Source organism: Clupea harengus, chromosome 20 (assembly GCF_900700415.2).
Source record: "Clupea harengus chromosome 20, Ch_v2.0.2, whole genome shotgun sequence".
In the NCBI taxonomy this organism is placed as follows: Eukaryota; Metazoa; Chordata; class Actinopteri; order Clupeiformes; family Clupeidae; genus Clupea; species Clupea harengus.
In genome coordinates this window covers 3,425,401-3,449,990 of record NC_045171.1, presented here as the reverse complement: position 1 = coordinate 3,449,990, position 24,590 = coordinate 3,425,401, and the positions used below count along the sequence as shown (strand labels likewise).

The window sequence follows — 24,590 nt, the reverse complement described above, 5'->3', positions numbered from 1 at the left end:
ATGGATTTTATGGGGTCCCTGGACAAAACATTTGAGAACCACTGGTCTAGAGCAATGTTCTCTTTGGTGCCATTCACTCCTAAAGCAGCCCTGTTCCAACTCTTGAACCTGTTGGCATTACCCAATTGAATGTTGATATGAACTGGGACCAACTAAAATTGCTCTACTTGCCTGGAAAAAAAAAAAAAAAGTCTTGGGTTAACCGAAGGAAGTGTTGATCTTTTGACTACATGAGTTGGTACTTCCCTCACCTCCTATTGTTCTGAAAATGGCCTTGGGCTCGTATTCCTTGTTGATCTGTTTTTGAGTGGTTGTTAAATCTCAACTTCTGAGTTCACATCAGTGCCAGATGCAACAATCCTGGTGGTTTAATATATGACGATGTGATGACTGTGTACCACTTTAGTGGAGAGAAGAAAGTAACAGTTGTGAAGACCATCCCTGAAGTAAGTTTCTTAAAGTTGTAGTGATAAAATCCTCATGCATGTTAGATTTTGTATGAGTAGTAGTGAATAAGTGTGCTTTTCAAAGCAAGATATATATTTATTATTTCGCTTGAATTTGATTAAGCTAGCTGTAAAGAAACGACCTTTTTAATGCTGAAGTGTCTTATGCAGTGCTCCATATCCTCCACTAGGTGGTGTGTTGACCCTAAAATGAAAAGGGTGGAGTCTTGAGCTTGAGGGTAAAATGGAGACCCAGTTCTTTGCAAAGCAAGAGACTGGTTTGCTTCTCATGAAACTATGCACCGATTCCCAGGCAAGTCATCTACCACAATTCATGTTAAACCTACTCATTTTCTGGTCTTGTCTTACCTTTTAGTATCGGCATGCCCCAATATGGAGGGTTTGGCTAGTCACCACATTTTTGGTTTGATCCATGTATTTGTCAATGTATCCATGTCATTCAAGAGATTCTACTATTGCAAGCACTACACTGGTCTTTGGTGAGTGGAAAGGTGACTGGGCACGCCCCCTTATCTCCACTCTACTGCTCTAAATTCCTGTCCCTAGATAAGTGCTTTGTGAGACTTCTGTCCTGAGGGTCCACTTTGTCTTCAGTGCTTCTGTCATTTGTCAACACCATCTGGAAGAGTGCGTCTGCTAAACTCCACCAACAACCTCCTGGTTTGCCCAAGCAGAGTTGTAGAGCTTGAAAATAACTTTCTCGTACTTTTTTTTTTTTTTAAGCTTATTAAAAATGTAGATCAGCGTTAAATCTGCAGTTTGTGTTCACTCCAGACATAAATGTTAAGTATGGGAGGTTATCAAAGGACACCTATTCAATTAAATTTAGTTAGCTGCTTATCCTCAAGCACACACATACATGTAGATGGATGTGCTCCAGTTTGGCATGACCCTCTGTGACCTTGAATAACTTAAAGAGAACACATCAATTCAGGGCTGGCAAGGAGTATAGTCTTAGATATTTGCATATATCTTCAGACACTACTTTTTTTTCAGTTTCATCCTCACTGACTTATTTTCAACCTTTGCAGCATTTGCCAAAAACATGGTCAGGAGTTCTTGTTTCAGTCATGATGCCATGAGAGAACTATCAAATGCACGACAGTAATGTGGAGTGATAACTCTTGAATATACTGTACACCTTTTCCTGGAAATATTTTAAAGATCATTACTACGGAGAGTCAAGGATCAAATGTGGTACCAATCTCTAGAAAGTTTCAAGAGAAGCTGGAGAATCCTCAGAAAACATTCCCTGATCGTTTCCTCCAGATAACCAAACTCAGGCTTGTTAGGAATGGTGGGTGGAGGATACGGTATGAATTGAGGTCGTAAACTAATAAGCAAGTATGAATTAAAGTGATATACTGATAAGAAGGTATGAATGGAGGTAATTAAACTGATAGCGTGGCTTTAGAACGCTTAGTTTATGAATAGTTTGAACTTAAACCTTTATTACGTTATATTACATTATTTGTTAGCAAAATACAAACATTCCTTGTCAAACCCATCATCCTAACAGACGAGTCAATCACCACAAAGTCATCATATGTCCTTGCATGGCATGTGACTTATTAGAAAAGGATGCTTTCTTTGTGCAAACAATTGCTCATTGATATAAACATGAGTTTCACATATTTTCTTGCCGTTACTGACAATTAAACAACTTTCTGGCCTTTGTTTAAAAAAAAAAAGAAAGTTCCCCTTGAGTAATTCTATTATGTAACCCTAAGTGAAGGGAGGGGCCTGTTGCTCTGTCAGCCATCAAACATTCTTGCAAAGGTGGGTGCTTTGACTCCGGCCCTGACTATCTGCTTTTCCATGGTGTGAGTGAATAACAAGTTGGAAGTTGGTTAGCACTGTGACTGCAAAGCCGTTTAGCCTACGCAGAGCTCTGCAGAAAGCATATCAGTCAACCATTTTGTTGCTGCCTTGAGAGAGGGACCATTGGCAGGGCCACTTAAAATGGCCCAAGTTGTGGTTGGAGGAAATACCTCAGAATGAGGATAAGCAAAGTTATGTGCAAGTTATTTTGAGATGTTTTTAATCTCTTCAAAGTACACTTATTTTACTTATAGTAAATTCAGAGGCACCAAAACTGTTCCACATTGGAATGAAAGGAATTTGTTCAGAGCAAAAATAGAAAGGTTAGGTATTGCTTATTTATTAGGTTTTATAACTCTGGTAGGCACATTTTAAGTTCCTTATCTGGAAGTACGTACAGCTTGCTGAACTATAAAAAGTATAATTTGCAGGAACTTCAAGTTACTGAAATATGTTAGTTTGCCAACTGTTGTTAAGAGAGCATCTTGGGATAGGGTGGGTGGAAAAAAACCATGTTGGAAAGAGGAAACTGACAGGGAAGCGAGTAGTATGGGCTCTGGCACGGACGCCAAAGAACCCACCCAATCTCAAGTAGTAGCCAAATCACGCTTCCTCTGCAGTTGTGTCAGAGATGCTAGGGTTAAACACGTAAAAAACTCAAACCAGCTACAAGAACAATACACTGTGTAATGCCAACAGCAACATTCAGTTCCAGTCCTGCCAACCTTCTCTTCTCTTCAGAGCTTTCTTGGCCTCTGACTGTTCTCCCCGCCCTGGTCTCTTCCTCGCGCTCCCGCTCCCTCTCCATGTCTCTGAGCGATGTTTTACAGGGGCTTGGTATGCCATTGCTGTGAAGGACAAAGCAACGCAGACAGAAAAGGCTCTGTATTTCTGGGAGACGTTCAGTCTTGTCCCATGTGTAAGCTCAGGGCATGGTATGCATGTGCTATGCATCAGCTCCTCACATCTGGAAAGCGTGAGGGTGCTGCTGCTGGGCCAGAGAGTGGTGTGATAGAACACCAATATACTCTAGGTGGTTTTTTAAGTATTACTACACAATCAGTCCAGTTCTGTCTGTTGTTTAAAGAAATACCCTTTACCCTTTACAGAAAGACCTTTTAATGATTTGATTGGCAACACTCCTTGTGTTCGTTATTTTAGTGTTAGATTGTAGTTCGCTCATGCCAGAGTATGTTTATGACGGTGTTATTGATTCTACAAAACTGCAATAAGTTAAGAGGGACACAGTGTATCATTGTGGGCAGTGGGTTTTGTGCTACGTTGTGCTGATACTGGGATTTTCCTCTGGACTCTACTGGCAGGAAAAAAATAAAAACTTTTGGTTGAGGAAAATATTTGCTCCCTTAAGGAAACTGTGTCCTTGATGTTTCACATTTTCATACATGAATTGTACTGCTATGAAGTTGCTATTCAGTGAGTTTTCATATTTCTGGTGTTTGAGTGCAAGACTTTCCTTTGTAGTTAGTAAATCAGTGTGTTTTGTTATGGTCCTATGGTGCTATTGAGCTGTGCTACTGAGCTGTGCTACTGAGCTGTGCTATTGAGCTGTGCCAGCCACCTTTTGGACGCCTGCATTCTCCGCATGTTGTAATGCAGGGAGGCATTTTTGCATTCCAGTGAGGTGGTTGGAGGTCAGGGTGCCGAAGGGGAGAATGTGGATGGTGCTGTCCGTCACAGATGACTTCAATGCTCGTCTAAACCGCCTGAAGGCAAAAGAAGCCAAAAATGAAATATGTCACTTCCTTTTGTTGCCGTGGAAAACAAGGATGTGTCCGAGGGCTTTGCGTATAAGTGAGGAACAGAGACTTTCGGTAAGATGGCGAGAGAGAAAAAGGGAGCAGGAGGAAGAGGGAAAACAGAAAGCCCCTGCTCTTTTGGACATGAGGCCCCATACATAGTTGTGCAGTCTCATGTTACCCAGGGGGAGGTGGAGTGCTGGAACTGATGGTCTCTTCAGAAGTACTACTACAATGCTCTGGGATGTCAACCATCTGAAGTGTTGCATTCATCTCAATTGAAATTCTTAATCTGATCAAACTTACGTGAAAAACAAATATGAAGCACCACTACATAAACAAGATGAATATTGGCCTAGAGCGCATCATGGGGTATGGTTTGAGAGCAGGAGCATGACGTTTATGGCAAGGCAGAATTAGAGAAGGATTTGATATCGTTTGGGCTGGAAGACCATATATTTAGTACCAGATATCTGCTGAATTCCCTTAGGTAAAGATAGCATCAAAGGAGACATGATACTCCTGCCAAGTTGTATCATTTTTAAAGGGCCGTATCACTTGCATGAATGGTCTAGTTTGTTTGTTTGTTCAAACATAGTTTGTTATTTCCTGCATGGCATGCTGCGCTATAACTCCTTCATGCTCTGCCTACTTGTTCAAATATCATATCCAGTGTGGTTACTGGCACACTATCTATCTATCTATCTATCTATCTATCTATCTATCTCTCTCTCTCTCTCACTGTCTCTCTGTCTCTCTATCTTTCTCTCCGTCTGTCAGTCCGTCATGTACGCAAACAGTGCAAGTGTTTATATGCCTGCAACATCACAGAGAGAATCCTGTTGTCTTCAGTGAAGACAGACAAAACACTGTCCACCAAAATAACACAAATTCCAGAGACTCATTATCAAACCACTACAGGACAACAGTCATAGAATTTCAGATTTTGTGTAATATGCTGTCGCATGGCCAGATTATGTCCACAGTAACAACCTATTTAGTCGATTCAGTCTACTGCAAGCAGACTTAGCGTATATGTCTTAATCACTATTTATCGCACAAACCTACATGTGTTAGGAGAATAGAAGTACACACAAAATGCACAAAAGGAACCCACTGTGTATGAAGACATGTTTCTGTGATGTCGAAATTAGTTATTTTAATTTTTATGTAAAACCACTGTTTAGGACACTAATGTGAAATTAAATAAAAAACGTATAACTGCATGTCACACATGAGAGTGTTTCAAGCCAAAGTTTTACACTACCTCTGATGATGTATTGCCAGCTAAGTATCAACTTTTGCAGAGCATGAGGTTTGAATCCGGCCAATAAAGGGCTGGACTGTTGAAACACTTTAAAACTATGACAGGAATGTATTGCTCACAGGAAGGTAGCTGTCTGTGCGAAAACATCAAAGCTGCTGAACAAATATCCTCTGTTGCAGCGCACTGAAATCACAGGATCATTTACATAAACTGAGCTCCAACCAAGCAATCCATGTCTGCATGTTTATCTTTTCAAATGAAAGCTTTAGATAACTAGAACCACTATTACAAGCATACTGAGGGTGGGAAAGAGTTTAACTGGGGCATTATATGCTTTATATTGCCGTGGCAAGAAAGCGCTTCTCTAACTCAGTTACCTCGGGAGAAAACCATGGATTGTCTCTTGCCAATTGGAGACGAGAAAGTTAGCCGAGGGAGACAAATTTCATTAAAGCAGAAGAGTAGTTAAGGTTTGCCTAGAGGGTACTTGGGAGTTCCCTTTCAGTAAACAGCGCTTGCTAAGTTACCCTGCTGTCTAAGCCAAGGCTACGACGCATAAACAACAACTACTACTCGTCACTACTCCTGGAGTAGACTTTTGGCAGCCCGTATTTATATACACACACATGGCATTGCTATGGAAACATTCTTGCAATAACCTGCCCCCTTGCTTATTATGTTGCTATGGCAGCCATCCCGGAATAGTCCTTTTCAGTCCCGCCCTCGTGTTCGTGACTCACAGGCTGCAGGGGGAAACCACAATCCAATCTGCCTCTTATTCCCTTTTTTCTTTCTTTCTTTTTTTTCTGGTGTCTTTACAGAAAGAGGATAGCCTCTGAATCACAAGAGTGTGTGTGTGTGTGGGGATCCCCACAACAACCATGCTGATATGAGCTGTAACCATGGCAACAAGGGCCAAGGTCAGCATAATTGTGTCATTATACTGAGATGTATGGCATTACTCTGAGATGTTTGAACATCTTAGTCATTTCAAAATGGATTAAGGACAAAAAAACTAAAAACTATGAAGGGGAAACATTTCTGTAAATTTCTTCCACATGGACAAAGGTTATTTTACTTTGAATGGTGCATACTGTGATGTACCTGGATAATGTAAACTATAATTTGTAAGTCGACTCAAATACCCTATTGTTCTCCCAAGCTATGGTTCTGTAGGGGCAGCAGGAGCCATATGTGTATGTACCCCTCAGCTAATGCTTGCGCATGTCCAGGTAGAAAGTACATACCAAAGATACTTGTAGAGAAAGGTAGTGATTCATTTGTGGATAACCTTTCGTTATCTTAGTCGCATACCAAGACGGATTACCCTACTTGAGAAGAAGAAAAAATATTTCAAAATCACAGATGTTACCAGATGCCAGATAAAGCTTTACTATTTCTCTTCTTTTGACATTTCACTTCAAAATTAAGTTACCTGAGATTGACTATTTTACATATATATAAGTTGTACATAAGACAATTATGTTTTGTTTTCAAAGATTTGTGCTGTTTTTTTACGGGTCTGCTAATGCCCTCTTTTCTAAACTTTTCTGTGAGATCACACTATGCATTCTTAGAATTAAAATGGCGATTGTGTGAAGACTTTGGGGCATCTCAGGATACTTCTGAAGGCACTTGATGATAGCCTGGGGACCATGTTGAATTGGATCATCTGTTTAGAACAGTTGGGCAGGGCATGTGCCTATTACCCCATGACTGTTGGCGCCCCAGGAAGTTGCCTATGATGCCAATGCTAAGAGCCACAACTTAGCATAATGCTTCCACTGGAGATAGAGGTATTGATTAGCTGGAATTGATTATGGCTCGGTCCGAGTCTCTATGTTTGTTTCCCATTTACAGAGCCAGGACTGTGCACAAACTGAGTGTTCTTTGAGCACACACCGAATGGACAGCTAGAGGACCGTGAGAAAAAAATGTATGTTAATCTCAGACTCTACCTTTAAGGCAAGTTGAGATCCCTTTGGATTTTTTGTTTTGTTTTTACCCATCAGCCCTCTTTATGCTATCCTGTTAAACAGAGCACTTTTCTGGAGTGTCAAGAAACTGGTTCAGTGATACACATAATCTCACATTGCCGTTGCAGTTCCCATCAGTCTGGGTTGGCAGTTTGGAATGGTCAGATGTCAGGCTGAGGGACTTCACAAGTAGATGTATTTTATCTTAAAATCTCTGATCATTGATGCTAAACCAGTGTTTTTGCTCACTGACAGAGGCTACTTACTAAAGGGTTTAAAGTACTACAGTAATACACGGCACGTAACTCTGTGGTTTTCTGCAGTAAAACTACTGAAATCACTGAATTATGTACCTACTTGAATACCTATGCAGAGAGCTGATTTCAGTGTTTTGACTTTCTCTGAAAGATGTAAATTGTAATGTAAAATGAACAATTATAGGCCCTTTTGTAATTATTTTGCAAAAATATGTAAAAATAACAACTGGAAAAAATGATTAAGGCACCAGTTGTAATCCAGTAAGATTGTGTTGAGTCTGAATACAGTATGCCAGATGCTATATGTATTTATGAACATATGGATGTCTGTTTGTATAACTGTACAGTCAAGAAGGCAAACATGAGCACATACCACTGAATGTATACGTGTACAAGTCATCATAAGCACATACCAGTGAGTATCTGTGTAGTCAACGTAAACCATCCAAGAATGTCGGTGCAGTGGTGGTGACCTCAGCTCAGACGACTGCTTGTTCTGGCAGGTAAGACAGAGCCGTAGAAGAATGAATCTGAATGCCATCATTCAATGCGACTTATGTCTTCTATGAACATGTAGTTCTTATCTCATAGCAGGTAACAGATATGATTCCTGATCTTGTTGCTCTTCTAATTCAAGCTGCTCAACCTTACTTACATTTACTCTGGACCACCAAGAAATTGCTTAACTTTTACCAGCTAATATGGGATTTTGTTATATGTCATTTGCTGGGCCAAATTACTTGCTTTAGATGGTAGATGGTAACTAGTTAAATGTCAATTGTCCCTATCAGGGCCGATTTGGAATGTGTCATTGGTTGGGGAAGTGGAAGGTTTGCAGAACTACTAGACTTGAGATGTCCTCGGAGAAATGAAAGATTGTTTGGACAGACTTTGTATTAATTGCAAACAGAAAAAAGTATGACTGCATTTCTTCTGTTTCACTCGGAATGCCGAGTTAATGAGCCACACGGCCTTGAGAAGAGCTCAGATCTCAGTTTTTATATGTCCAGCGTCTCAGAAAAGAATCAAAGGAATTCTCCCTACTTCACAACATCTCGATCTTTGTGGAAAACATCCCAGTAACCTGGCCCTATTTGACTGCTTATGCTGACACCAGTGTTTGGGTTGTGTGCACGGAATTGCACAGGAGAGAGGCAGGGTGTGGCAAGAACAGACACTACCCTATGATTTATCTAGCCATCTCTGATAGCAGCCTCAGGAGCAGGCCCCTCCCATAGAAGAACACAGACTTTATTGTTGAATCTGAGGGGAATCGACTGGTGTCTGTCATCTGAGTACAGTGAAAAAAAAAAAACACTACTCATTTTCAGTCTCAGTTCTTTTAAATGGAAAGAATCTGTGGTCTGTAAGTATGTGTTCTCGCATGAAAAAATGTCAGCCCCCTGCTTTTTTTTTATAAACAAAACAAACTAAAAAGACCCAGCAACCATGATATTTCTTCATTTCGGTGACGTTTCAGTCCCGGTTTCTTCGCTCCATCCGAGAGCTTTGTTTTAAGAACAAATAAAGCGGCTCCCCTTATCCGTGGTGGCTGAGGCACAGGACACACCCCAGCCAGTCAAGCCTTTGGCCTCTCCTCGTTTTTTTCCCCCTATTCCCTCTCTCTCTCATTCCTCGACACGAGTTGCTGTGCGTGCATTGTAGTCAGAGGTTATGAGTCACGGTGAGACACCATACGCACCCATGTTATTTGCACTGGTTCACACAGACAGACACACCTATGTCAAGTACATCAGGAAACACACCCGTTCCCACATATCCTAGTATTGAATTATTAAGACATGCCATGTGGTACATTTCACAACTTTGCTAAACTTGATGACAGCCTTTTCTACAGATTGTATGTGCTTATGACAGTTCAGGAAAAAAATGCAGTTTGAAGAGTCTAATCTCTCAAAAATGCTCCAATGCATGTTGGATTCGTGTGTTTTCAGTGGAGGTCCAGTGGTCGTTTTCCCAGTGAGCCTCCAGAAGTCCTCTGCGTTTGGGAAAAAAATAAAGATCTTTTTTCTTTTGTTCTTTGACATTTTCAGTCTTGTTTTTACACAGAAGAGGTTTTATTGGTGTGGGGGGAAATACAAACTCCCACTGACTGCTTGGCAGAAGAGAATTCAGCTATGCACTCAGCAGTTCCCTGAGAGTAATCTTTTTCTCATTGTTTTATTTTTTTCGGTTTATGAAGCAATGCCTGTTTTAGTTTGTTGAACGTCTAAGAAGGAACTTGGCCATCTGCTATTCTCCATGTTTTTGTCTTTAACTAGAATCAGATCTCTCTTTACTCTTAGCAGTTTGCCACTCCCTGTTCTTCTCTACAAACATGCAGAATGTTATGACTCCCTCTGTGTTTGCTGAATCCATCTACTGTTTTCTGATTACTGTGCGCTTCATTGAATTTGGGTGTACCATGGATTTGTGAGATTCTTCAAGGGCAGATTAGGTGCGCATACACCTACGCACACCCTCCCACACCACATCATTCTCTTTTACACACACACACACACACACACACACACACACACACACACACACACACACACACACACACACACACACACACACACACACACACACACACACACACACACACACACACACACACTCACACACACACACACACACACTTGAATATACATCCTCCTCAATACTATCAAAGCTTCTATATGCATAACGATGCTTCCATCATCTCTTTTTTATCAGCAATTGAGGACAAAGCATAACATTCCATATTCTAAAAAAGAGATGATGGTGTTTTAGAATCATTTTAAAACACGTTAGAGCTTGTTAAGGTACATTGTGTGCTTCAGAGGCCTGGTCCCAAGAGTGTAATAAGAAAGTGACTCAACCAAGAACAGGTAGGCCATCGGCCTGGGAGAAATTCAGAAAGAGTGGCAAGGAACTCTTTCACAATTAGTGTGGGAGGGGCAAGCCCTGTATGCAACTAGAAACATTTTACAGTTCTGTGAAAGCTGTTCCGAGGTCATTTGGAACAGAATACATTTTAGAGATTTTGAAAACTTTTTTCTAGTTATGTCCAATAGTGCAGCATTATGTTTACTGTAACATGGTTGGTTTTTACAGATGCAGATACAAGCTGAACTGGCTGCATCCGTGTTTCATGTTACAGAAGCTGTGCCCAGCAGCCTCATTAATGTTTGAAGTACAAGACAAGCATTCATGGTCATCAACAGCTGCAAATGCATGCTGCCTGTAACGTGCAACATCTGTTTGAATCTTGACACTGGAGTCTGTACTACTGAAAGGAATCGTCAGAAATCCTTAGAACTGTTGTATAGCTGTTAAAGGTATTGTTGTCACACAGTGATTATCAAGAGTTACAGCTTAATAATAGCTGTATATAGCATACTTCATTTAGTAAATAAAATATGAAAATCTATAGACAGGTAACTTATCTTAAATATACTATATTTTTGCCATGGTAACGGAGCAAATACAAGCAGTAGGGGACTAGCTCTGTGTGGGCTGAGCACAGATGACACACGACCACTCCTTACACCGCTGATCCCTCCCACCTGACTGAAGAGCCCTGCCCTGCCCTACACCCAACCATTCTCCATAGCCCGGAGTAACAGCCACATAGCCCTGAAGAACAGCAGTTCAAACGTGAGAGGGAGAGAGTTACAAAACACAAAAGTATAAAGAGGCGTCTGTGCCTTGTACAAAGAGAGAGAGAGAGAACTAAAGACAACAAACTTTTAGACAACGACATTCAAACAAGAACTAACTTTTCGGGCTGTGGTGAAGACGTGTGAAGTGTCAGTGATGCTCAGGCAATGGTGTTAAAAGGTCTGGCTGCAGAAACTGTTTCAAGGTAAGCTGAAGTTTTAAAATGTATTCATTGTAGCACATTTCTAACGCTTCTTGACATGCGCTTCTATTTTGACCATCCATTTGGATTGAATTGAACTTTACAAACGCATTGTCACTTGTGGGACAACGTCTAATAGTCTAAGAATTAGTATTAATTTCTTGACTGTAGGGATCTGTAGGGATGCGTAAACACAATAAAAGCATCCTTTTTTCAAGGTGGCGCATGAAGTTGTATGGCTGAACATGTGGAAAAGTGGGTGTGTATCGTCACTCAAAGACAAACTCCCAACAAATAGAACTAGTGGTTATGATGGCTCCTCAGTGTCGTAAATTGTTTAATGTGTTGATAAGAGACATGGGCGTTTTTGTTGTGATATAAACTAAGTAGAGTACTTGCGAAGCGAGGTAACGGTAACTATGTTTTTGGTCATAAATGCCAAGTAAACGTCCATACTCATATCAAAACCAAATGTTTAGAGAAGAAAATCCTAAAGAGACAATGAAACCCTTTTACTACACATTGGCGAACAAAAGCTTATAAACAAAACATAGGTCAAAAGAAAAGTCGCGCACAGGCACATTCCAGCAGACAGTGCATACAAGTTCAGCTTTGCGACGTGGATATTTACTCGCCTTGACTGACTCACTAAGTGCGTAGTCTACTCAGTCGACGTTGTAAATTGAAATAAATGTTTTTCCAAAAATGTTCCACCTCAGTTGCAATAGCTCAGCATACGAGAGTTTAAAACTGATATTTAGATTGATTTGCTTTAGGCTACAAAGCTTTTCTGTTGGTTACGCATGGAGCTTTTAGGGTGTGGATTTTTTTTTCAGCGCTTTGCGTTTCTTCCCCCGCCCTCAAATTGGGGAATATCACCCTGCCCTACCATATGTAGAATTAGAAACCAACATTTTGGACGTCAGCAGTTATGCACAGTCTCTTTGTGTAGAATACGTGAAAAAGTCCTGATATTTTGAGTACATTTGTCAGATCTCACTGGTATTTTTGACAGATTAATTTACATGAAGGGTTACAAGTACTCACTGAGCTAAAAGTTAAAACTTTTTCTAAGGGGAGGAGTTTAGGGATTCACTCAAATTTGCTTCGATTTTCTTAACCTGGGATCCCAGCCAGGGTGTGGAGAACGGAGGTGGGGGGGTGGAAGGGTGGGGGTAGTGGGTAATGGAATGTAGTGGTTTGGAAAGACTAACTAATTGAAACCAGGTTTGAAGCGCTAGAGGAGAGGAAGACGTTTTGCGGAGTTAGAAGAATGAAGTGTTTTATATACATCAGACCTCCTTTCTATGAGTGACTTCAGCATGAAGTTTTATTTCTCTAAGTTGTGATAGAAATGTAGCAGCCAGTTTCACGTACAATGCAGATTGACTGAGAGGTTTAAAGTTAGACATTTGAGCAGTTTCTCTCATTTGTATGTTTATGGATAACTGTTGCATGGAGAGAGGGAGAGAGAGAGAGAGAGAAATCCATCCATGGGATGGTTGCATGGAGAGAGGGAGAGAGAGAGAGAGAGAGAGAGAGAAAGAGTCCATCCATGGGATGGTTGCAAGGAAACTACAAATTTGGAAGCCCATCCCCCTGCTGCTGCCACACCCTGGACTTTCTTCTGTGGAGTTGCAGGCAAAGCAGTCGACTAGTCAGCCACTCTCATCAAGTAAAGCCCGACATGTTTGCAGGGTTGCAGTTTTGCCCTCGTGGCACTCACTGTCAGTGTCAAAATCCGTTTGCTGGCATTGGCTGTGCCATGGACATCTGTTTGTGATACATACATAAAGGTCTTATAAAATATCAAAGATTAAGAGTGTCTCTCTAAGTTTTTTCTGCTTTTTGTTTTTAAATCTAGACAGCATACCCTGGGAATATTATAATAATTATCAGTGTGTCCCTGGCTTGTTTAATTATGTTATCGGTTTAACAGAACCCACTGCCAGGCTCACAGAGGCGGACTGTTTGATTTTATGCATTTAATGTTAGAACAGTAATTTTCCGTCAAGTCCTAATAGGGTATAGGGCACCTTTTCCAGGGATGACTGTTAGGGCCCTGGACAGGAACCTTGCCTTTTCTTGACTGCCCTCGATACGAGCGCTAGGAATGGAGCACTCATTGAGTGTGTGCTATGGCAGTGTGAAACGGAAAGAGAACAATCTCTCGCACACTTCCTCTGTCATTTCCTTGCAGGCTTTTTCAGAGGTCGCTTTCCAAACTAAGTCATGGAAAAATATGAGGGAATGCTTTCTAGCAACTGAGTGCCACGTTTGGGTTTTTAATCTTCTTTTGTTTGTTTCTGAATGTTTGTGGTAATGTTGTAATTGTCTTAAGCGCCGCTGCTGTAATCTGCCCTGTGGTGATGTGCTGTGTGACATGGCATATTTATGTATTCATCATAAATAAAATGTGCTCTCAAAAGACTTGTGGAGATATCCTCTGTACATAACCTATGATCACTTTGAGACATGACCACAGGAAGCAGCTGGAAAAGTGGGGATAGATTTGCCTTGAGTCACCAAAACTGCACCGTTTTGGCGTTGATTTGATCCACCCACATTTCACAACCACCATTTTTGTTGCACTATCTGGAGTTGTTCCAGTTTGTCTATGCCTAGGAGACGGTATTAATGTGCCCAGTGGTTGAGAAAGACTGAGTGCAGGGGACAGAATCAGTATGAGCAATTGGTTACGCCTCTGCCAGCATCCCAGTGACTCATACCCCAACAGAACATCCATCTTACCCAATTTTCCGCTCTCCACCGCGAATATTGCCTCTCCACCACAGAATATGCAAAATCCGTTCGGGAGTCCACCGAAATGCATTAAAATAGGGTTAAAAGTGATTTAACCCACATAGATTTACATAGAGTTTTGTTTAAACCTTTTTTTATTGTGGATCAGACTGGATCAGTTTGGTTAGGTTCCCTGTGCCAGGTGAATGTGAGGACAACTAGTTTTTGTCATGACAACTTTGTTGATAGCGCCCCAGGGATTTAGACCATGGGGCATGGGGCGTGACGTGAGGCGTGTGACAGGGTTGGTCCATCTTGGTGCATGTGAGATAGAGTCTTATGATGCTGTTCAGTCAGACGCAAAGACAGATTTAACGTTGTTTACACCCAGAGCTCAAAATGGAAGCGACTCACTTCTTCCTAAGGTGTGAGTGGTACACAAGGCACAGAGCTCTCGGAACATTCTGACCTGGGGTGTTAAATAGTGTAGAACCGTGTTGAAGGCAACAACCAAGGCAGTTATATCTCTGCAAAAAAAAAAAGAATAGATCATCTTAGAGAGTTGCCAATCATATCAAATAATTCAGCAGATAGGACTGAAAAAGAATGGGCAGGATCAAATATCAGCAGGCGTGTTTCCCATCTGTGTGCCTGATTTGTTCTTGGAGTTTCCAATGAGAATTTCTGTCACAGTGTGGCGCTGAACTCCTCTCGTTTGGAATAATTCTGCTCAACAGATACTTCTAATTGACAGCCACTGTAGAGTATACAGTGTGCCAACAGTACTGTGAACAGGCATGACCATGACCATGAGTCTGGTCTTTTCTCTTTGGAAATGACGTAGTTAAATGACCATGAGTTTGGTCTATCCTCTTTGGAAATGATGTAGTTAACTGCACGATCTCTCACAGAGGTGATTAGGCAAACATAAAAACAAATTGGAAACGGGATTACAATTATTTTTGAATTGTAGAACAGATCATCTTGTCCTTTAAGATAAACGAAAATGACTTGATTGTGGAAAGCACAGACATGGATTAAAGTGGGGTTGCTTTGACCCGAACGATAAGTCACACTTGAGTTGAACATTCATTGTAAGCTCCGTTGGGCCAGCTTCACACAGATGCCGTGGTGTGTTTGTAATTCATGCAAATCGCCCCCATGCCACCTCACTCTGCTACTTTGTCGCCACAGAACGTTGTTGTTCTGAAGATCCCTTAAGCGTTATGCTATTTTGATGCTCCGCACAGCCTCACCCATTCTCTTGAATTGCTAGCAAGAATTGAATAAAGAATTTGAAACAAGGAATGCAGCCTTGTGATCACAATCACTTGGCTGTTTTTTTTATTTGCCATAATTTGGAGGGTTACACTCATATTACTCTGGGTAAAAATGTACCTTCAACTTCATCTCTGCATCTTTATGTAATGACCCATTGAGTTACTAAATTTCTTATTTAACATGTACTTGTTATCACCTAGAATTGCTAGGGTGAGTTGATGCCATGGACTTGAACCAGGGTAGCAGAAAGAACCTTTTATGACAGACATTTTAAAAACAGCCATTTAATTATGGCCCGTTAGTCAGTAATTGTAAACAGATTATAGACCTCACTGCTGTCACTTCAGGTTGCCAAGTTATTGGGCTGTAACGGAGTCTACTGGAGTGTGCCTGAAGTGTGTGAGAATCACTTACATGTGTATGCTGCTATCAGTCAGTCGGCTGTCCTGCAAGGATCAGTCTATCTCGGAGGAAGAGTTTGCTTTATGTCTATATGCTCACGGGCAGTCTACATATCCTCTCCGTACCAGACACAAACTGACGCTCCCTCCCTTTCCTTTGCTCGATAATTATAGCCCTACAGCGAAATCCTTTCCTTTAACCATACCTCTGGTTTTTAGGCTGTGCAGTTTCAGGTCTGGCAGCATGTTATATTGACTGACTTTCTCCTCTGTCATGCTGCTTCTGCAAGCCCCTTTTAGTCTGGTGTCTTCTGTTGTCTGAGTTTGATTTTCATTGCGTTTAGCCACCTCAGAGTGTTTGTGCAGTTTAGGCATGAGTTTGGTCGGAGCAATTCACAATTCAATTTGCCTCCTAAACCAGAAGTATGCACATCTGTTTCTCAGGGGGATTTTAGACAGAACGCCGTTGTCAGTGGATCATGAATAGATGATTTTGTCTTGATAAGTTCTAACAAATAGCGTAAAGAAAGACATATTATAACAACTAGCTTTAGTGTTAGAGGATTATAATGAAGCCATATTTCAGTAGGTCATTAATTACAGTATGACATTTCCGTGTTGTTCTGTGTTGTTAATATCGTGTCCTAATCCTCTGCCCTCGAGTGCTTTGTAGTTATAAAGCAGTAAGACATGTAAGCAACCGTTTCTCCTTTTCTCACTGTTTCTTATTGCCTCGAACAGGGGTGTGGCAGCAGTGAACCCAAAGAGGTCTAGATTGACAAGTGGCACGGCTCCAATACAATTCATTTCAGAATCCTTTCACGCCCCGAGTGAGGAACCTCATGCCTGTTCCACATCCCTTTGGATCCCCTCACTGATCGCGTTACTAATTAAAGGCAGTCAACAACTTTGTATCTCTACGTAGGTCAGGCATACAGTCAGATTCTTTGATCAAGGCTCTTCGGGCTCTTGTAGAATCAATCAGTGGACTCTGCGCCGCGTTAGATCTTTTATTTTTGTCGTTTGCACAAACACATAGTTTTCATGATATTCTTTTTCGAGCTCCCTGCTTTGGTAGTGAGCGTGAGCAGTGGAGTGTGAGACTCAGAGTGGAGCAGAGGACATATCTGTGGAGTTAGAGACTGTGGGAGAGGCTGGGCTCACTTCCAGCTGGCCTGACGGCTCTATCAAGGAATGTGTCTGCCTGGAAGCCAGGGTGGGGCCTCCTGCTCTCTATGCTAGTTCTGAGATGGTGCGTCCCATTGCAGTTCTCTTGCTCTACGAAAGGGTGTGTCCCGTTGAGGAAAGTTGCAGAAAAGGTGTCAAAAGTATTCAATTTGAACATTTATTTTACGCCGGCATACGATTTTAATTTAGGTTTTCAAGTAGCAGGGAGATGTTCTAAAATGTTTTTGTTGTGTCTTTTGAAATGCTGTTTGTTATGACAAAGATTTAAGGTTCTGAACGTTTGTTTTCAAAGTATTACTTATGTTCCAACCAATCCTAAAGTCATTAAGAAATTAAGTAATATGTAGTAAATACAGAAATGTTTATTTGCACAAATTTCCCATCATTTCTTTTGTATCGTCAGCTTTGGCCGTCTGATGCGAATACAATGGTGAATAATGGAAGTTGTATCTTTCGGTGTACACAGCTGCTTGAAGCTCTGTTGCTCTGTGCAAACACAGTGACAACCACGGCCAGCTTGGCCTTTATCGCCCCGTCTATTTCAGTAACAGCTCGGGGTGACAGACCACCACCAGCATCATGACAAAGAAGAACGGGGGAGTGTTCAGGTGTTTCAAAACAAAAAACAAACAATCGTTTTACAATGTTTTTATGTTTTTATGTAGTATCTCATAATGCAGCTGTGATACAAAACATTCTACCTCATAGGTAAGTAATCATTTTAGAGCTATTTGATTTCTAAACAGCTGGCAGCTGGCGTCTGAGCTTAGTGGAACATTTGAGTCTTTCCATGTAGACGACAACCTTTATAGTTCTAACTGAAAGATATTCCTCAGTTCTTTCGCAACAGAAAGGTGTAACTCATAAGCATGACTCTTTATTGTGTAATGTCTAGAAAGGACAGATCATGACAGTCACCAGATAGAAGTTTTTCACCGGCACATTCTTGCCTGGGTTTATGCTAGAGGTGTTTCTCATTGGTCTCATGTCAAGACAGGGAACGTTTGTTTTCACAAATTCCCATGTTGACAGATGATCTTTTGCAATGTCTCATAGCACGTTCATTTGTCATGTCTCTGTGTCTCTGACATTCAGCCTACCTCAAAATATAACAAAGTTGTAAGAAAAGGTATCGTATTTAGCAAATCAGAGTCTGAGGGCGGTACCAAAGAACAGGTCTGAAAAGATATTGAACTGAGGCTTTGATCGTGGTAATCCTTCGAGCCTGTATTTGTTAATGCGATTGCATCATTGCTTGTCAGCCCACATTGCTTTGTAGTCCCTTGGGCAAGTGTGTGGAACTCCCACATCCCGTGGATACGTTTACTGCTAAGCAACAGCATTAAACAGGCCCATCATTGTTAACAGATATCTGTGAGAATGTGTAAAGACTGTTGAAGAAACTGACCGGAAGGAGAAAGAAACACCCTAATGAAAACTCAGTGATACACATATGATATAATAGTGAATATATTCACTCTACTGGCTAGTCCATTGCAGATATTCTGACATTTTTTGGAGTTATTCCAGAGTTGCTACGTTGTTGAGCCTTTATTGATACTCCTTTAGAAGCTACGCCTCATGAAATATTGGCTTGCATGACTGAGCAAACAGCCATTCTTGTTCTGTTCATTGATTCCTTATCAAAGTACTTAATGTTTTAAAAGTTCAATCTTCATAAATGGATGATAAACAACACTGTGTTGTTTTCCTGCAAGATACAGCATAAATATGTCATAGAGGTATTTGCACATGAGTGTTTTGTTTAGCCTGAGGGGAAACTTAATTGACCCCGGTTTAGTATCTTGTCTATGAGGACGGGCCTAACTTTGTTCCTGCTATAGACTGGCTCGTGCGGAATGGAGGCCATGGAATCTGCAGGCACATGTCTCACATGTTTGCGTTTCACACTTGGCTTAAATTTCCTTCCTAATACCACAGATGGTTGCTCAACCACGTTTTCATAGTATGTTTACGATCAACACCAAAACCAATACTTTACATATTTACATACACATATTACCTATCAAACATATGAACTTATACATATTACCTATCAAACATATTCACATACACATATTACCTATCAAACATATTAACTTATACATATTACCTATCAAACATATTCACATACACATATTACCTATCAAACATATTAACTTATACATATTACCTATCAAACATATTAACTTATACATATTACCTATCAAACATATTTACTTTTGTATCTAAATGATATGTGTGGAAGTCATGCAACGAACAAATAGAGCCTCTCATTTTAACTGCCGTGTCTCTGGCCCGGCAGGGACATGACTACACACAAGCTGCCTGTTTTGAATAGACATTTGGCTATATTCTAATGGGAAATTCTGGTTTTGTAGAAGTAATTGAGGTTCACAAAAGGGTGTAGATGATCCCACAGGTTATCCCTCATGGTCAGCCTTTCAGACTATTTCTGCAGAGCAGAGATGATTGGCTTTTCATGGGAATATAGCCTGGCTTAAGTGGCATTAAGGATACATTTATTGTATTTTGTGGGTGTGTCACCATGATTGGAACTCTAATCTTTGTGGTGTGGCCTCACACCTTTTAATCATTAAAATATGTTATCTTCCCACTAGCGACACACGCGCGCACATACACAAACACATACAAACACACACATACACACACACACACACACACAAACACATACAAACACACACAGATACACACACACATAGAAACACACACACCTTTTAAGTTACAAAACGATTGATTAAAGAACACATTTGATTTAGTTTTGAGGTCTGTTGTTATAGACTCTTGTGAAAGAATGTTAAAATATACGTTCTCAACAGCACACTTAAGGCTTGTCACAGCGCAAAAGAATCCTCCCTTTCTTTGTCGTTATTATAGACCTTGAGGGCAAACTGATGAAAGTAGAGACCTGTAAGGGTGTGGCTGTGCTTTGAAAGTAGAGGAGTTATTACTATAGCAGATACAGCGGTTATAAAACAGTGTTTTGTGAATGCATCCAAAACTCCCTGTTTCTCCCCGTTAGTCTGCTAAGCTACAGTTACAACTGTTTTATACACTATTATATGTCGCTTTTGGGTTGTGTCTTAAACTGCTGCTTTATCGAGTGGAAACATTATGTCCTTCTAATCATCTGTTATCGAGTGAAAACATTATGTCCTTCTAATCATGTGTTGTCGAGTGAAAACATTATGTCCTTCTAATCATGTCCTTCTTCAATTTCAGAGGATAAAGGAAGAGAGAACACTGTGAGCCTTTGCTGGTGCTTGAGTAATCATAAGGTATGTTTATCCTTGAAAACTTCATTTGATAGATTAGTTTCATTAAAGTTATGTGGATATGTTGAAAACGAATCCATACGACCATAATCATGAAATTCTCTAAGCGGCATTTGATAAATGGTAATATTATATCAGTATGTCAACATACAACTGCCAGTGGCCATTCACCAGGGATCTGGTTGAGCCAGAGGTCCTCTTGGGCCAAATTCTAGAGCACTTTTGGAATGATTGTTATTAAGGTCTATGTTTGACTCCCGAAGGTCACTTAGCTTGTGAGCTCTGAATGGCCTGCTTTGAGTAATTTGACTCCTTGACCAACATGTCTGTCCCGTGCACATTTGCTGTTGCTTGACCACCTGTTCAGGAACCCCTTCTTCCCTCCGCTATGAGCAGGCTGTTCTGGCTGTGTCTCGGAGCAGACCAAAAACAGCTGCGGCAGATGCTTAGAAGAAGCCAACGCCACTATTACACGAACATTAAACAATAGCTGTAGCAAATGAAAATTCTTTTAAGGCCTTAAACAAGAAAACAAGAAAACAGAACTGGTGTTTGATTTAGATCCAGAGGGAATCCCTGCAGTTTGCTGGTGGTGACACACATTCATGGTGTGACGCATATTAAGGTTCCTATGCCATGTTTTCAATCAGGAAAAATGATATACTGTATATATTTCCATTTTTGGTCTATTGCCATATTCAGACGTTATTTTACATGTCTTCCCTGCCTGATGAAAGAGCACATTGTGCCAACATTTGCTCTCACCGTGTTAAGAATCAGCTTATTTTATGAACATGTGACCATAAAAGGTATTATTGGGTGTCTACGCCCGTACTAATGTTGATCATATGATTTTAGGGAGGCGTCAGATCCTGAAAATAAATACTACCCATGGAGCAACCCTGTTAACACACAGAGTTGAAAAACAAATAGTTAAATAAATCATCTTCATCATCATCAACATCCTCATCATCATATATGAAGTAGATGATTACTACACAGAAAACACACAAGTGCATGATTAGACTTGTAGTTTGAGACTTGTAGTTGGTTCGGTGCTTTCCCTGAAGACCAGGGCCATGACGTTGTGTTTTCTTTTCTCCCTACCCCCTCAACTGCGCCCCATACCCCCCCGCCCCCGCTGGCTTCCCCCTCCTGTCCTCTGACAGATGTGTGGGACGGCCTTTGGTCATGAGGGCACCGTTATCAGCTCTGCAGCTCTTCCCCTTCTCTCTCCACGCTTTTTTTCCTCTTCCACCCTCCCACTGGCTCTCAGGGGCTCCTCCCTGCACTTGCTGCCAAGAATTTGTCAAAGCTGTGAGAATGCGGACTGCCCAAATAGTTCTCAAGATCATAAAGTTTGAGAGCGGTGGATGGGTGGCTAAGAAGGCAGAGGGAGAAGGGAGTAGGAAAGTATGCATGCTGTGCTTGAGGTTGTGTTCTAGGAGTCTAGGAGTGGGGGGTTGGAGATAGGAGGAAAGGGTGTGGCTCCACATTCAGGCTGTAGAACATGCCGTGGAGACGGGGGAACAACGTGCCCCTTTCCTTGAGAACACATAACTGTTGCTTTTTCCCCTCGCAGTGCTTCAGTAAATATCTCTTCCTGCCAAAAATAATAATGAGACTTGTTTCAGAGTGTGAGTGCACAGCTTGAGCCTACCTGGGACTCATTCACAGCTGATGGAGCTCCAGAAAGGGAGGACAAAATGGCAAAAATGTTGAGCCAATGTGACTCCCCAAATGCGATGGGAAATCTGAGTGTTGGGGCCAGACTAGAAATACTGAATGAATACATGAGAGATATTGATGAAGTCTCTGGTATGTGGCTTAGGAGGCAGACGGAGAGGACGCGTTCTGTGCTTGTGTTTGTGCTTGGAGGTGGGGCAGAACTGATAGAAGGACACGTTCTGTCCTTGTGTTTGTGCTTGGAGGGTGGGGGAGAACTCATAGAAGGACAGGATGACTGGACCTGATTGGAATTTTCAAACTTGTATGACAATCAGTGGGCGCTGTTTGATCTCGTTGTAAATAGTGTGTCTTCTTTCGTGGTGTTTGGCTGTGATCAACGCTCCGTCAGATCAGGGCCCTGGAAAACTGCAACTGGGCATACTTCCTGTGTTACAAACTCCGACAAAAACAGGGTATAGAAGAGAATCCATTTCAATGGTAAAGAATAGCATTTGGTCCCTGGAAGATTTAAATCATGTATTTATTATACTTTAATTAATTTGTCATAAACTTTGGCCAGAGTTTTTCTAGTTTAAAAAGTAAATGAATGCAGCACATGTGCAGACTGGATGTCAGATGAGCTTTTTCTGAGCATCTGATTGGTTAAAAGAGTGAATTTGAGGGAATTTGAAGTTTACCACCCAAGCGTTCATAGTTCATAGCGGTATAATGCCAGCAGTGCAATTGGGAGAATGCTTGAACGTCTGAATCACTCCATGTGAATCACCCCATGTTGTTGGCTTGTAAAGAAAACAAATAGACATTTCACATTTGTGAGTCATATCCTGTTGAGTTAGTTTAACCCAGACAGTCTTTCCTTAAATACAGATGAGTTTAGTTTTATTTACTTTTCAAACATGTAATCTGACAATTATAAAAAACTTGCTTTTGAAACCCTATGGTTTTAATTCAATTTAATCATTATAGCGTCACTAATAGCATTGCTTATATTGCATGTGGATGGATTCAGGCTTGTACAATGGCAAGATGTTTTTTTTTTAGGTGTGGTTGTAAATTGAAATAACTGTTGTTTATTTGTTATAAAGTCTGGGTAACAGTCCCACACCGTGCCAAATATTTAAAATAATATTCAAGGCTTTGACATCTCTGCCAGGGTTAACATTACCTGCGATTGCAAGTTTAGGCACGTATTGTTTGAAATATTATTTTAGCACTCTCAGATTATCTGTAACATTGGCAACAGATGCATTTTTGGTACATTTGGCAAGAAATGGAAATGCATTTACAGCTAGTCCTGTAATATATACAATGTGTTTCCTCTCCTGCAACATGAAGCAAAGATAGCATGCTACATGTTCATTTAAACAACTCTAAATAATTTTCATCAGTGTTCTGTAATTGGAATATAAATGTTCACTCCAGAACAAATTGATGGGGATTGATATATAAGGGGGGCGGGTATATGCAGAATTACGATAACACATATCATACAAGTGAGAATATTTCATACAAGTGAAAAGGGTAATGACATTTTCTCTGAAGTTAAATGATTTTTATGGTATTTACAATTTCATTTCTGCTTCAGGGAAGAGACACAAGGCTGTCACACTTTACACCTGGGGACTACAGAAGAACAGAAGACAAAGAGGGTATAGTTATATCTTAATCCTTTCTCGGTTGTGTATATTGTTATTGTCATATTATGGAAATATTACTATTTTCATATTTTATAATAACATTAAGCCCTTAAAGCATGTTTATGTGAAGTACATAAAATAAAGAGGAACCACCACGCTTCAATTCATTCCTGCACAATCACCACCAGATGTCACTAAGGGGCCAGAATATTTTTCTCAAGAAATGCTCACAAGTAAATGCTCAAAACCAGTTTTACAAAACCCATTTGTAATGTGACTTTTGAGCATATCTTGTCTTCTTGTATGACATGTAGAAATGAGACCTCAATGAAAAGGAAGAGTTGATTGTATTGTAGGTTTTCATTATTTAGATTTGTTTCTAAACTGTTTCCATTCTCGGGCAGGATGGCTGAAGAGGAGGACACCAGGGAGGTGCTCTTCCCACAGTGGATGGGTGCTAATAAAAGTGGGTTGACAATTGAAAAATCGGGTGAGGGAGAGATCTTTGTGAAAGAGGTGAAGGATGAGTCCCCTGCTGCACACACAGGGCGAGTTCACAAAGGTACGAGTCATTTCCATTTCCATTTCCATTTGAGTCATTTAGCAGACACTTTTATCCAAAGCGACGTACAAAGGAGAGAAAAGTCATGTATGATCTCAAGTAAAATTTGTTTGATTGCTGCATGTGACCATATAATTGTTGTTTTTCCTCTTTATATTTATATTTGCCTTTCTGTTTAGGTGACCAGATTGTGGGAGCAACCATCTACTTCGACAATATGAGCTCAGAAGAAACAGAAGACTTACTGAAGACACTAAATCGACATAAAGTTGGGCTCAAACTACAGAACAAAGACAAGTCCCCCTGCCGCTCTCCCATGGGCACACTGTCATGGGAAGGCAAGACAAGATTTGGAGGATCGAGTCCTGACATTATCCTTGTAAGGATACCACAGTTTGGACA

At 40.8% G+C, this 24,590-nt stretch overlaps 1 protein-coding gene across 1 annotated transcript in view; it reads left to right on the top strand.

Annotated features, from left to right (window-relative positions):
• Positions 1–11,110: 11,110 nt before the first annotated feature.
• Positions 11,111–24,590, top strand: part of ahnak (AHNAK nucleoprotein) — a 30,939-nt gene continuing 17,459 nt past the window's right edge. The window contains 5 exon segments of the mRNA XM_031586941.1: positions 11,111–11,395; positions 20,248–20,303; positions 23,575–23,638; positions 24,031–24,188; positions 24,368–24,567. Of these exon segments, the coding sequence (XP_031442801.1) occupies positions 24,032–24,188; positions 24,368–24,567 (357 nt within the window). The 5' untranslated portion in view covers positions 11,111–11,395; positions 20,248–20,303; positions 23,575–23,638; position 24,031.